At 35.5% G+C, this 12,587-nt stretch overlaps 1 protein-coding gene across 1 annotated transcript; it reads right to left on the bottom strand.

Moving 5' to 3' along the window:
- Window positions 1–9,211: 9,211 nt before the first annotated feature.
- On the bottom strand, window positions 9,212–10,907 carry LOC102661611 (L-amino-acid oxidase). The gene is made up of 4 exons (XM_026125748.1): window positions 10,706–10,907; window positions 10,427–10,629; window positions 9,874–10,318; window positions 9,212–9,618 (listed from the first exon to the last, which is right to left on the bottom strand). The coding sequence occupies exons 1-4, from the start codon at window positions 10,905–10,907 to the stop codon at window positions 9,212–9,214; spliced, it is 1,257 nt and encodes a 418-aa protein (XP_025981533.1).
- Between the last annotated feature and the right edge of the window lie 1,680 nt (window positions 10,908–12,587).

Raw genomic sequence — 12,587 nt, 5'->3', positions numbered from 1 at the left:
TCAATGTAAAGATACTCTGCGTTAGGCCTATTTTATGTACAATGCACCTCACCTCTCCATCAGTCAAACTTTTATTTTTCTGTCTTTCTCATTTTCAGATTTTCTTTCTTTCAGCTGAATCCACGGGCACACTTTAATGAATTAACTCATATGAATTGATAGTTTTATTTAAGTTTAAAATTTTATATATACACATCAAACAACTACTTTGAATGGATTTCAGAAATAAGAATAAGAGTATTATCAGGAGTAATTTAGATATTTTTCTTGATCTCTTTCGTTTTTTATCTTTATTTTTAAATTAAATTTTAATACTATTTTTAAAAATTTTCAATAGTTAAAAATAAATTTATGCCACAATCTGTTATTTATCATAAATATAAAATAAAATTTATATGTTAAAGAACATTTAATTCAATAATAAATTTTGTAATATAATTATCTAATGAAAAATGATGAATGATACAATGGTTGATATAATTTATAGCAATATGATCAAAATTATTAAGGTCAATATTATTTATTACAACAAAACAACATTAGAAATATTATTTTAGGTCACTGTATAATTATTTTAAAGTATTCATCAATTGTAAAAAAAAATATTTATTAATTTTATCAATAACTAATTTCTATTAAATTTAAAGAAATATGATTGATTATATTTATGGGCTATATCCTTTTAATCTATTTTTTATCTACTGTGTTCAAATTTAAGAATTTACTTAAAGTATTTGAACTCAATTATATTTGGATCAATTACATATTAGTTTAAAAAAATATTTAAATATACTATATTATATAATTTTAAATATTAATGATCGGATATAAATTTCTTATAGAAAACTATAATAAGTGTTAAAGTTTTTTTTTAACAATAATACTAATTACTAGATACACTCACATATTAATTATTAATGAAAATATAATTGATTTGATTAAAATATTAAAGATAATATTAATTATTACTTTAAAGCAACATTACAAACATTTAAATATACTACATAATATTAAATATTAATTACAAAATAGAAATTTAGCTAAATTAAAATTTTGGTCTTAATTTATATCTGCTGATATAAATATCGTTGTAAATCAACATTTTTGTTGCAGCGAATTCATGATGTAAAATTTAGATCTCCTTTTTTTTTTTTTTTTCAATTTTCGTCCCCAAATTTAAAAAATTATAACTTGAAAAATACTAACAACACACTTTCAAATATACTTTTTTAAACACATAATTTTTCATTGGTGGAAATATTTTGAAAATTACAAAAAAAATTATAGGTCCACACATCTTATCTCTCTTTTAATAATTATATTACAATAATATTGAAAAAAATTAATTAATAAAAGTTAATATAATAAAATAATGTTAAGTTATATGAGAACTTCCAAAATGATCTTGTATTATAAATAGGGTACGGTTAATTCTCTTTTAAAATAATTGTCACGTGCATTGTATTTTATTTTTTAATTAAGTAATTAGTCTTTTTTGTTTGATTTTATTTGACAAAAATATATTGAATCATTTATTATAAAATCAGAAATTAACATGTTACTTCTAGGCTGAAAAATGAAAAATCAATTATGTGATTACTTAAGTAAATATAACAAATATCATTAATCGTATGAACTATTTATAATATATAATAAAAAAAAATTTAGAAAACAATTTTTTTTTAAATAATTTAGGAACTAAAAATTTAAAACCCTCATAATTTGAGGATTAAAAACTTAATTAACAAAAAAAAATGTAAGCTACCAGCGGGCTTCTCATAAAAAATAATACTAGCGAGTTTTTTCTGTAAAAAAAAAAGAAGATACTAGCAAATGATGTAGGTAGACAAGTGGTCGTTTAGATTGATAGACTGTCATTTTCTGTACATTGTTTATTTTTTCGGTCATTTTATATTATTTTTCTTCACTTAAATTTTATCTGTAAGTTTCTTCTCTCTTGAACTATTACTAAATTTATAATTAGGAAAATGTTATATAGATATACTACTCTACATTTAGTAAGTAAAAGAAACATGAGAGAAAAATATATGGCACAAGAAACAAGAGATATAAAGAATTGAAAATCGATACTGATGATATATTTAAAATAATATAATGTTTATGTATCATTATTTGTATAATTAGGTTCTTAAACTATAATATTTTGTAATTGGATCCTTTATCAGCTCCCTATGCGTAAGTTTTGTTAATCCTCCATTTGTTTTGCTAACATGTAACATGACTAGAAACATATATTTCCCCAGTAATGGAATTTGGGGTTTTAGAAATCCATATTCTCTTCCTTCATGCAACCTCTCCTTCATAGTTAGCCTTCATCTCCTTCTCCATTCACTTCACCATTTGCAGCTTCCGTTCACCTTCTTCATTTCTTTCATATTTAGCACACGGTCAAAGATTCTTAGCCAGTAAATTAAAATGACTGATGGGTTTACACCATTTTTTGAATTCATGCACACATTTCACTATTTCAGAGGCACAAGCTAAAAGCATTCAGAATTAGTATAGCATAAAAGGGTCTAAAGCACAATCTAAAGCATTCAGAATTAGTAAACCATCTAAGGACAAGCTTGGTGTTTGAATGAGTATTCAGAAGCATAAGCTAATTAAGCATTTAGAATTACTAAAGACACAGAAATGTTCCCAACAAAGAAGTGAATTAATACAGTTCAACACAAACAACAAACTTGGTATTTCAATGAGCAATCAGAAACCAAACGCGAAAGCTTCATGAACATAAATATAACAATTTTATTGTATGATTGAATGAGGTACACACGACGTTTTTAGTATAGCATAGATTAAATACACATAAATATTTTAAGGTTAGTCATACTGAATAAACCTGAAAGACATAACAATTTTAATCCACACAGTAGTGCAATTTTTTGGTTCACACTATTACGTGGTCGATCATCTCACATCATTACAATGTTTAAGATAATTATTACCTTAATCTAACCTGCATATGATTGGATAAACATAAATATATATATGGTAAATGGAAACAAACATCATTATGTATCTATATTTTATCTTGACCTAACTATTTCTCCTTTCATGGCGAGAGACAAAGCAGAAAGATTGGCCTCATTCTCCACATGCACACCAGGCATGACCACAGCCCTACTTCCCACAAACCCATCTTCACCAATTTTGATTCCCCCAAACTTCACCATTCCACCTTCATCACCTTCATATATGTGTCCAAATAGCAATGCTTCTCTTCCCACACAACCCCCTCTCTCAATCTTCACCATTTCGGGGTTCAACAATGCCCCCGTGCTGTCCACGTAAGCTCCACCACCTTCCATGTCTATGTCTGCACCCATCAGCTTCATCCACATCACAAACAAAAACGACCCACTTGCCATGTCCATGAAGTAATCCCCAACCAATGTTCTAATCGCTTGCCACGTGCTATCCATGGCGACCCTTTTGCTCCATATGGGTACGGTTTCACCGTCTTTCTTCCTTCCCACGAGAATCCATTTGGCCACCACACATGCCAGTGCAGCCATGACACCTGAGACAACCCAAAACAAAGGAAACATCCATTGCACTGGGATTTTCTCAACGTTCTTCATGTTAACAAGAAAGTTTAAAGGAGCAAAAACAGCTAAACCCACCACCGTGTAAGGCAAAACAGTTTGCAACAACGGTTGAGTGAAAAGTGCTGAGAATGTCTGGTACCAGGTTCTTGTCAAGGTTAAGGTTGTCATCACTTTTTTTGTCTCCTTTTTGGGCAATAATGCTGCCACGGGACAGCAAGACAAGTCCACCTTAACGTTTGACTGCTCTACGAGGTTCCTCCAAGATTCTGGGAGTGGCTGTCTGTTACGCACGTGCTGGCAAATCTCATAGATCAATGAACGGCCATGATCAATTGAAGCACTTTGGGTGTTGGAAGTGGCAGGGATCACATCCAACTCATGGCTTTTGAGATAAGGGTTAAATTCAAGCCTATCTGATTCTTCCCTAGAGAGATTCTCATTGATGTTTATCTCTCCAACATCAATGTAAGGGAACTCATTTTCATCCCACGGTTTGGTGCAGTCCAGTGCCATGTCACGTGCGGCTTCATCTTCTGGCACGGCTCGAAGTTGCACTTGGAACACATAACGAACTCCACCAGGGGAATTCACGCGACGTTGAAAATCTTTAGCAAGGAAAAGCAAAGGACGTGTGTCCTTTTCATCCCTAGGAATTGCACCTGTTTCTGGTGGAAGAATCCCAGTTGGCACAACCTTACCTGTGTCCTCACTTATGCTTGTGTCAAAAGGTCTTAGCTTAAACTTCACGTACATTTCTTGTCCATCAGTGAAGCGCATGAGCCTGCAAATGTTTGAGTAGTAGTGCAATTCAGCATATGAGTTAGCATGTCTAAGAGAATTCCACACTGCTTCACGAACATGTGGGGTGCGCTTAACAAGTTCCTCCCTTGCTGGAAGTCCACAGACAAGCCAGGTTGCAAAATCAGCAAGAGTGCGAGCATAGAATGCGTTGCCAGTTTTTAGTGTCAGGTCAATGAGGGGAACGTGGTGGTTAGAATCTGGTGCATCAGAAAGAATCCTCAAAGCTGCACCACGTGCATCAATCCTTGCATCATCATCAGCGCTCAAGCTATTACTGTGTCTTACCATTATAGGGTAGCTTTTTCCAGGGTGAAAAATCTTGTGCAGTGGAATGCCATCATCAAGTTTGTCATAGATTTTCAAGTGCCCCTTTCCACTAACACCAATGCGGTGGAAGTATCTTGCTTTGACATTAATAGTCGTGACAGCTAAATTTGCAGCCATGTTTGCAACTACTTTTTTGTACTCCATGTCCATCTCCTCTATCCTTTCATCTAAATCATATGAAGAGTTTCTGGTTGCAACTCGGGTTTGAGAGCCAATATACACGCTACCCTCATGGAGGATAGAATTCATTGGAGCAACTGAAAGTGCACCTAGAATGACATTCTTTTCTACAACAGAACCTGGGAGGATTAGGCTTTGACTCCCCACAACTGAATTATCCTGAACCTCTATTTTTCCACAAGCATATCCATTGGAATAGTGGAAACCGGTGATTATCTTGCTGAAATCACCAAGATGGACACCATCACCTATTGACATTAACTCAGGGTTTGAAACTGGGTTGATGGCTCTAATGGAACAGTGCTTGCCAATTTTTGCACCCAAAAGGCGTAAATATATGCAGAAGGCTTCTGTTCCTGAGAGAAGCTTTGCAAATCTATGGTGGCAGAAAATGGTCAGTTGATGTCTAAGCCAGGTTTTAAAATGGGTTTGGTTTTGGTTGAGTTTGAGCAAACGGGTCAAAGCACAAGTGAGAGAGCTGAGTATGAGGCCATGAAGCAGGTATGCGCTGGTAAATGAAAAGGTAAAGGCAATGGGATTTGATGGGACATTAGAAAACATGGTGGCATATGCTACAATGGTAAATGGGATCCAGTGGAAGGCACCACATATGCAAAGAAATGAGAAGTGTTGGAATGATGCAGGCAAGTGAAAGAGCCTTATGTACAGGATGTAAGCAATAGCTGCAGCAAGGGAGCTGACAAGGCCAGTGAGATAGATCCCCAGAAAATGGTACATGGCATTGGACTGAGTTTTGTTGGTAGTAACAAGCAACACTGCATTCTGAAATAAAAAGGAAAAAAGACATTAGTTATTACTTCGAGCTTAAAGTGCTACTGGCCATTAGTTTAAATATATGAGCTAGCATTATAGGAAATGATGAAGTTTTGAGCAATAAAGAATGATGATGCTCTCATAAGTACTATTAGCACTGTAGCAATAGTGCAATACATGTGGAAACTAAAATTTAAATAAGTCACATTTCCCTCAAAATAAATCTCAGTTATTTGAGCAATTTGCATGTACTGACCTCTTTAACGTTATTAAGCTTAGCAGGTTTGAGCACATGTTGGCCTCCTTCAACCTTTTCCAGGGGATGTACTTCAGATCCTTCTTTGATGACACTTCCTTTTTGAATAATAGAATAAGGTCCAATTGAAGAATTTTTACCTATTCTAATAGGAAGGAAACTTAGAATTCCGTTCTTCACCTCATGGCTTTGAACCAAAACCCCTTCAGCAATGGCAACTTCATCTCCAATTGAAACCAGAGATGGGTCAGTGATATCCACTGTGTCAAGCAAAACTAAGGATCCAATTCTTGCACCAAGCGTCTCAAACCAGTATTTCAGAAACACTGTTCCTCTGAGGTGTGTTGCCAAAACTTTTGAAGAAATTTCCTGAGTTTTATAGAGCGCCCACCACTTGACAAAATCCATTGAATAGATGGATATTTCAGGTGTAAGGGCATAGTTTGGCCTCAAGAAAGAATTCCCAAAAAAGGAAATGCAAATGCAAGTAGAAACCATGCAAAGGATCCAAGAAAGTGGTGCCAAAGTCAAAGAAATCAAATAGCTTGACCAAGGCATTCCATATACCGATTCACTGACATTTGGTATGAAACTTTGAAAAGCAGTGATGGATAGATAAGCAGGAGTGACCAGCATGATAGAAATATAAACAAGTGCTAGGAGTTGAAGTAAACAGATACCCCATTGGCGAGACTTGGACACATCCACAACCACTTCAATAGAGTCAATTTCAGCTTCTGGAGCATGTGATGAATTGCTCATAAGTTGAGGTTGTGACTTGAGTAGAAGACTCTCAGAGAAGTTAGCCAATTCTTGAATGCATGATGCAGTGAAAACATCTATAGCCGCAACTGGAACTCCCAGGAAATCTGTGAGTTTTTGAGTTGCTTTGACCACTCCAATTGAATCAATTCCATAGGTTGACATGTTGTCAGTGACTGAGATATTGTTGACTGGGATTCCAGACTGCTCAGAAATAAGCCTTTTCAGGTGTTCCACTATTTCTTTGTTGCTGATTCTTGGAATAGGTAGAGGAGTACTACTTCTCACCAGATGTGCCCGGGGTGTTCTTCCTTCTCTGCAAGTTCCTGTAGTAAATGACCTCACCAGTGATTTCTTTGTCAAAATAGGTTGTGGCACCAAGCTTAGTGTTTCATCTGAAAACTGTTTGAGACACTCAAATCTCTTGATTTTTCCTGATGTTGTTTTGCTGATGGTTCTAGGCTTGATCAACTTGACAGAAGCAACACTGACTCCATGTTCTTCAACCACACGTGTCTGAATATGCTCAATCACATCTTTGCTAACTGTTTTACCATCCCTTACTTCAGCAACCACAACCAAGCCAACTTGGTCAGATCCATCTGGCAAGGAAATCCCCTTTGCTGATAAAATTTCCTCAGGGACACTAATGACTGCACAGCAACCGGGACGAAGAAATTCAGACGAACTCTCGACCGTCTTTTCAACATCTGCTGAGTAGATGTTTCTTCCAGCCACAATGATAAGATCCTTGATTCTCCCAGTGATGAATAGCTTCCCATCTATAATTCTTCCCAAGTCTCCAGTTTTTGTGTAGTTGCGTCCAGGATGGTTCTGAAGCTCATTTCTAAAAGTTTTCTGACTCAGTTCTTCCTTTCCCCAGTATCCTATTCCTGCACTTGGACTACTTATCCAGATTTCTCCTTCCTTTCCATCTTCCTCAAGCTCTTCACCACTCTCTGGATCAACTATTGCAATGTCAACATCTGCATCACCTGGGTGAATATATCCACAACAAACTCTTCCTTGCCAATCAACAAGAATAGGATATCCTTCTCCAAATGCACAACTCACAAACACACAATTTTCTGCTAAGCCATATCCTGGAGCCATCACCTTTTGAGATAAGCCAAAAGGAGTGGTTAGATCAAGAAATCTGTTCAAGGTCTTCATCCTCACCGGCTCAGCAGCAACCATTAGGAAAATCATGGATGAAAGGTCTAAATTCTGAAGCTTGTCTTTCTCGGACTCTAACCTTCGAACCACCAGCTCAAAAGCAAAGTTGGGGCCAGCACTGTGAGTTGCTTGATACTTGCTGATGGTTTCAAGCCATAAGAGTGGTTTCTTAATAAATGTCAATGGTGAAAATAGCACAGCAGATCCACCACTAACAAGAGCTGTAAAAAGTCCTCCAATCAGCCCCATGTCATGATACTGAGGAAGCCAACTCACTAGCACTGTCCTTGAGGTGCTCTTGTATATAATTCTCATCAACTTCACATTGTGAATGAGCCCTCCATGCGTTATCATGACTCCTTTAGCATCACCAGTTGAGCCTGAGGTAAACTGCAAGAAACATACATCACCAGGCTGGGATTCACATTGATCATCTACATCTTCCACAGCTGAATTTCTTGAGTTATTGACCCAAGTATCGGTGTGCAGCCACGGAAGTTTTGGCCATTGAGCTGTGGATTTCCCATTTTTTCCAGTTAATGAGATTAAACTTTTCACTAGACCTACACGTACTGCTGAATGATAAGATACAGTTGATAAAATTGCCACTATGCCGCATGACTTGGTGATGTTCTCAATTTTCATAAGTGCTTGTCCACCTCTCTGCATGGGGTCTGGGGGAAGAACTGGGACTGGCAAAACTTTAGCTCTTAGACATCCAAAGAAGGCATCAACAAAATCGAGGCCAGGAACATAGACCAGGAGAACCCTGTCACCAGGCTTGATAACTGGCTTTTGGCTTGTTAAGAGCTTATGTGCAATGCAAGAAGCATTTAAATGTTGTTCTCCATATGTCCTCTTGTCAACCACCGTCCCTCCTTCATTTAGCCAAGTATAAAGAGTTCTGTTCTGAGTGACTGGATGTGTTCCCCAGTGCTTTAAATAGCTATTCAAAGCAGGAAAATTGGGAAATTTCACTCCAGGCAATTCACCTAGCTCTTTAGGCTCCTTTTTCTGGATCTCAGTTTGCAAGGGAAACAAACTCTGCAGAAGACACTCTTCTAGTAAGTGCAGCTCTATTTGGAAAACATGACTGCTCAAAGTATGTAAAATCTAGATTATTCAAATCAATGAATGGTTATAAGTGCTAGTTTACCTTAGTGTAAGGAAACACTGGTAAATCACTGCTACTTGCAAAGTTCTTGCAGATCAAAGCCATGGCATAAGATGAATTTCTCTCTGTAAGCTCAAATGCCATAAGTCCACCAACATAATAAGTATTCCTTGAGCCTTGAAGCTCTGACTCCAACTTTTCATAGAATCCGTTTCTCATATCTGCATTCACACTTCAAAATTTAGAATTCTAGCTTGAAATGGGAAAATGGAATTTGAAAACTACTGGAAAAATACCTTGGCTGCTAACATGAGGAAAATACTTAAAGCGACGTTGAAGAATGAAATTCTCAACTTCTCCCCCCATGGATTCTATTGATTTGATTGCAAGCTCAGTGACAGTCGGTCCCTTAATATCAGCAGAGTTGCCATAGGACCAGAACAAGAATATGTTACTGTCGGCATAAAATTTCTGCATGGCAACTGGATTTCCAATTGTGCTGGGATCTTCCATATATTCACCAAAATAATAAAATCCAACCGGCATATGTTCCAGCCCTTTGATCTTTAAAACTGTTGTGTAGTAGTCATTTGTTTCTACTTTGCTGAACAAATCCTTTTCAAGCTCACTTACATCCATTACATCTGTTTCATTCTCTGTCACAAGAAAAGAGTTTGATTCTGATACACTGTTAGCGTAAAATTAGACTATCAACTAATTAGAAATTGTCATAGATATGAATTTTATAACAATTAGTAGTATTACAAAAGTTAACAATGTTTGTTATATGTCAATTCATGATTGGGCGACAGTGTAAATTGCACTATCAGTGTATTTTAATTTAACATATTCTAATTAAATTTATAAACAAAAACAATATGTAAATATGAAGCAGTGACAAGTGTACATACCTAAGCAAGTTGAAGGCACTGATTTATAAGTTCTTCCATACTTTAATGGAAAGTTACCAGAGATTATGATCTTATCATATTCCATAGTTTCAATTTCATTTGAACCCTTGACATTAACAGTGACACTGTCAGAGTTCCGCCTGATTGCCAACACCTCAGTGTTATAATGAAGTTTTATAGGAAGTGATTCAGCAATCCTCTGCCAAAGACTTGTATATCCACCTTTGAATCGTCGAATTTTTCCGGCCATGGAAGTTCTGGTAAATTCATGAATGTAAGCATAAGGCATGTCTTGAATAAATCCATATCCTGAAGCAGTGTAACCATAAGCCACAGATTTAGGAACAGATTTAAGTCCATGACGCTCAAGATAATCTGGAGCTAAGTCTGAAGCAACTTCACTGAGAGCATGAACCCCAAAACGACCAGAATTCTTCACCTTTTCCTGTTAGTAGCACAAGTAGAATCAGAATCATTAATCTTTCATCTGTCAACTCATAATACTAAGCAACTTTCTTTATATATATCTATGAAAGACAAACAGTATACTAACTTGGATTTCTAATGTTAGTGTCATAACAGATACGTAATCATCAGCAACTTTAACATCTCGGTATTTTCCAGAGGAACTGTCAATAACAGCAAGCTTGTGGGAATCCATTTCTTCTAGTGGAGAGCCTGTCTCTTTTGCCAAGTGAAAGATGACAGGAGCACTGCTTGCAGCCAAAACCTGGCCACCCAGATCATATACTTTTCCTGCATAAACATATATTATGATTAAAATTCATAGTCAATTTGATCAGCTAGAGAGTGATATTAAGATTTAGGATACCTTCAATTTCTACTGATTCACACATGCCACCAACTGTATGATGCTTCTCCAAGACAGTGATATTATTGTAACCAAGTCTGGCCAGTGCATAAGCAGCTGATAAGCCACTTGGACCAGCACCCACTATTCCAATTCTGGTGTTTACAGGCATGGAAGGATGCAGCTTGGAGAATTGGTCCTCTACTGATCTTTCTGGATCCATCTCTGAATTCAAATCCTGCAATCTTTGGAAGTTATTTAGATCAGTTGATAACTTAATCTAATGATTGAATTCAAATTCAGTTGCCTTATTTGTATTAATTCATAGCAAGGCCCAATTCCATAGTACATAAAAATTAATGTCATGATCATGACCACTGCTCAAAAGCTCACTTTTACAGGTATTAAGAGACAGGAGTTTGTGGACTCAAAAGTGTAGTTAGGAATTAGCATACAGTAACAAAAGAATGAGGAACTGACTTTTGAGAAACTTCAGAAACATTTAGTATGAAGCTCTAATTCATTCCAATTATATCCAAGCTTTAGTTAAAAGTTGTGGTGATAGATGATAAATGGCATAAAAATAAATGTTCAGATTAATCGTCCACTGAGTATGGTTTCAACCGTTTAGATCAGCAGAACTCAAACATATATCTGTATGTTGCTGTCTTTGATAGAATTTTTTTTTTTAACAGCTAAGAAACACAAGAAAATGACAAAAGAAGTTCAAAAGCAAATTTAACAGGATATGCAATAGAAAATAAGTTCTTATAATCAAACAATGTTTTTTTTTTTCCTTATGAGAAGTGGCCAAATTCAGAAAAGAACAAGTATTACGAGTTTTATTTGCTGTTTTATATTAAGTAATTGCAGAAATGTCTGGAGAGGATAGAAGTTTACATACCTTAGATATGAGAAGTGTATAGCACTTGCTTGTCAATCTTGATGATGACTTCTTCTCAATCAGCTTGGAGCATTATTACATCAGCACTTCTGTAACTGCAATGTCATTGTCAACATAAACTCGTAAACTTGAAGTGAACAATACATGCAACACATGTGTAAGTTGTGGGGAAATATCACACAGACTCTCAGACCAAAGATAAAACAGGTTGATAATGTTGGCATGATCAGGCATGGCCATAAGTGAAAGCAGAAATGGTTGTAAGCAAGAAAAGATCGAAGAGAAAGAAAAGTAGTTATATAGTTATTAGTTACCTGAGTAGTTATGGAACACATTAAGTTGTTTCTAGTGTATGCCAAATGGCATGATGTGAGGAAAAGCATTTGTTTCGGTTGTATTTTCATGCATAGAATTAGAATGAATTCCGCTGAGCTCATTGCAGTAATATATAAAAGTCTAAACTCCTAAGAGTAACGACAAGTTGATACTGTTGATAACTCGGTCTCGATAACTACGAGAGTTTCACTTACATTACATAGCTTTTGGAAATGCAGATATTCCCTTTGAGCAATCCGTCTGATGCTGACAATTTTAGTTCAGCCTTGTGATAATAAGTTTTTTTTTATTTAAGAAAGTTGGGGTGAGTTGAATCTTGAGACTCGTTAAGACCATCAAATATGACTTAAAGGTTCAAAAAATACTTACAAAAATAACTTAGAAATTATTCATAAAAAAGATTTTCACATTCATAATGAGTATTGAATTCGTAGTCTTGTCTAATATAACTTCTTTTCTTGATCAACCTTTGTTGGTTGTTGTGATAAGTTAATAACTAGCGTAGCTAAATCAGAATCTTTTTATCACAATTTCAGATAAAATAATTTTAAATTCTCCTACTATATATATTTCTTTTTATTAAACTTCTTACTTCTTTTGTATGGTAAGTATAAGTATTAAATGCTGTACCTATATTTTTAAAATGTTCAATGCATGTTTTAT

This window comes from Glycine max, chromosome 15, assembly GCF_000004515.6.
Source record: "Glycine max cultivar Williams 82 chromosome 15, Glycine_max_v4.0, whole genome shotgun sequence".
Classification (NCBI taxonomy): Eukaryota; Viridiplantae; Streptophyta; class Magnoliopsida; order Fabales; family Fabaceae; genus Glycine; species Glycine max.
This window is presented reverse-complemented; position numbering and strand designations above follow the sequence as displayed.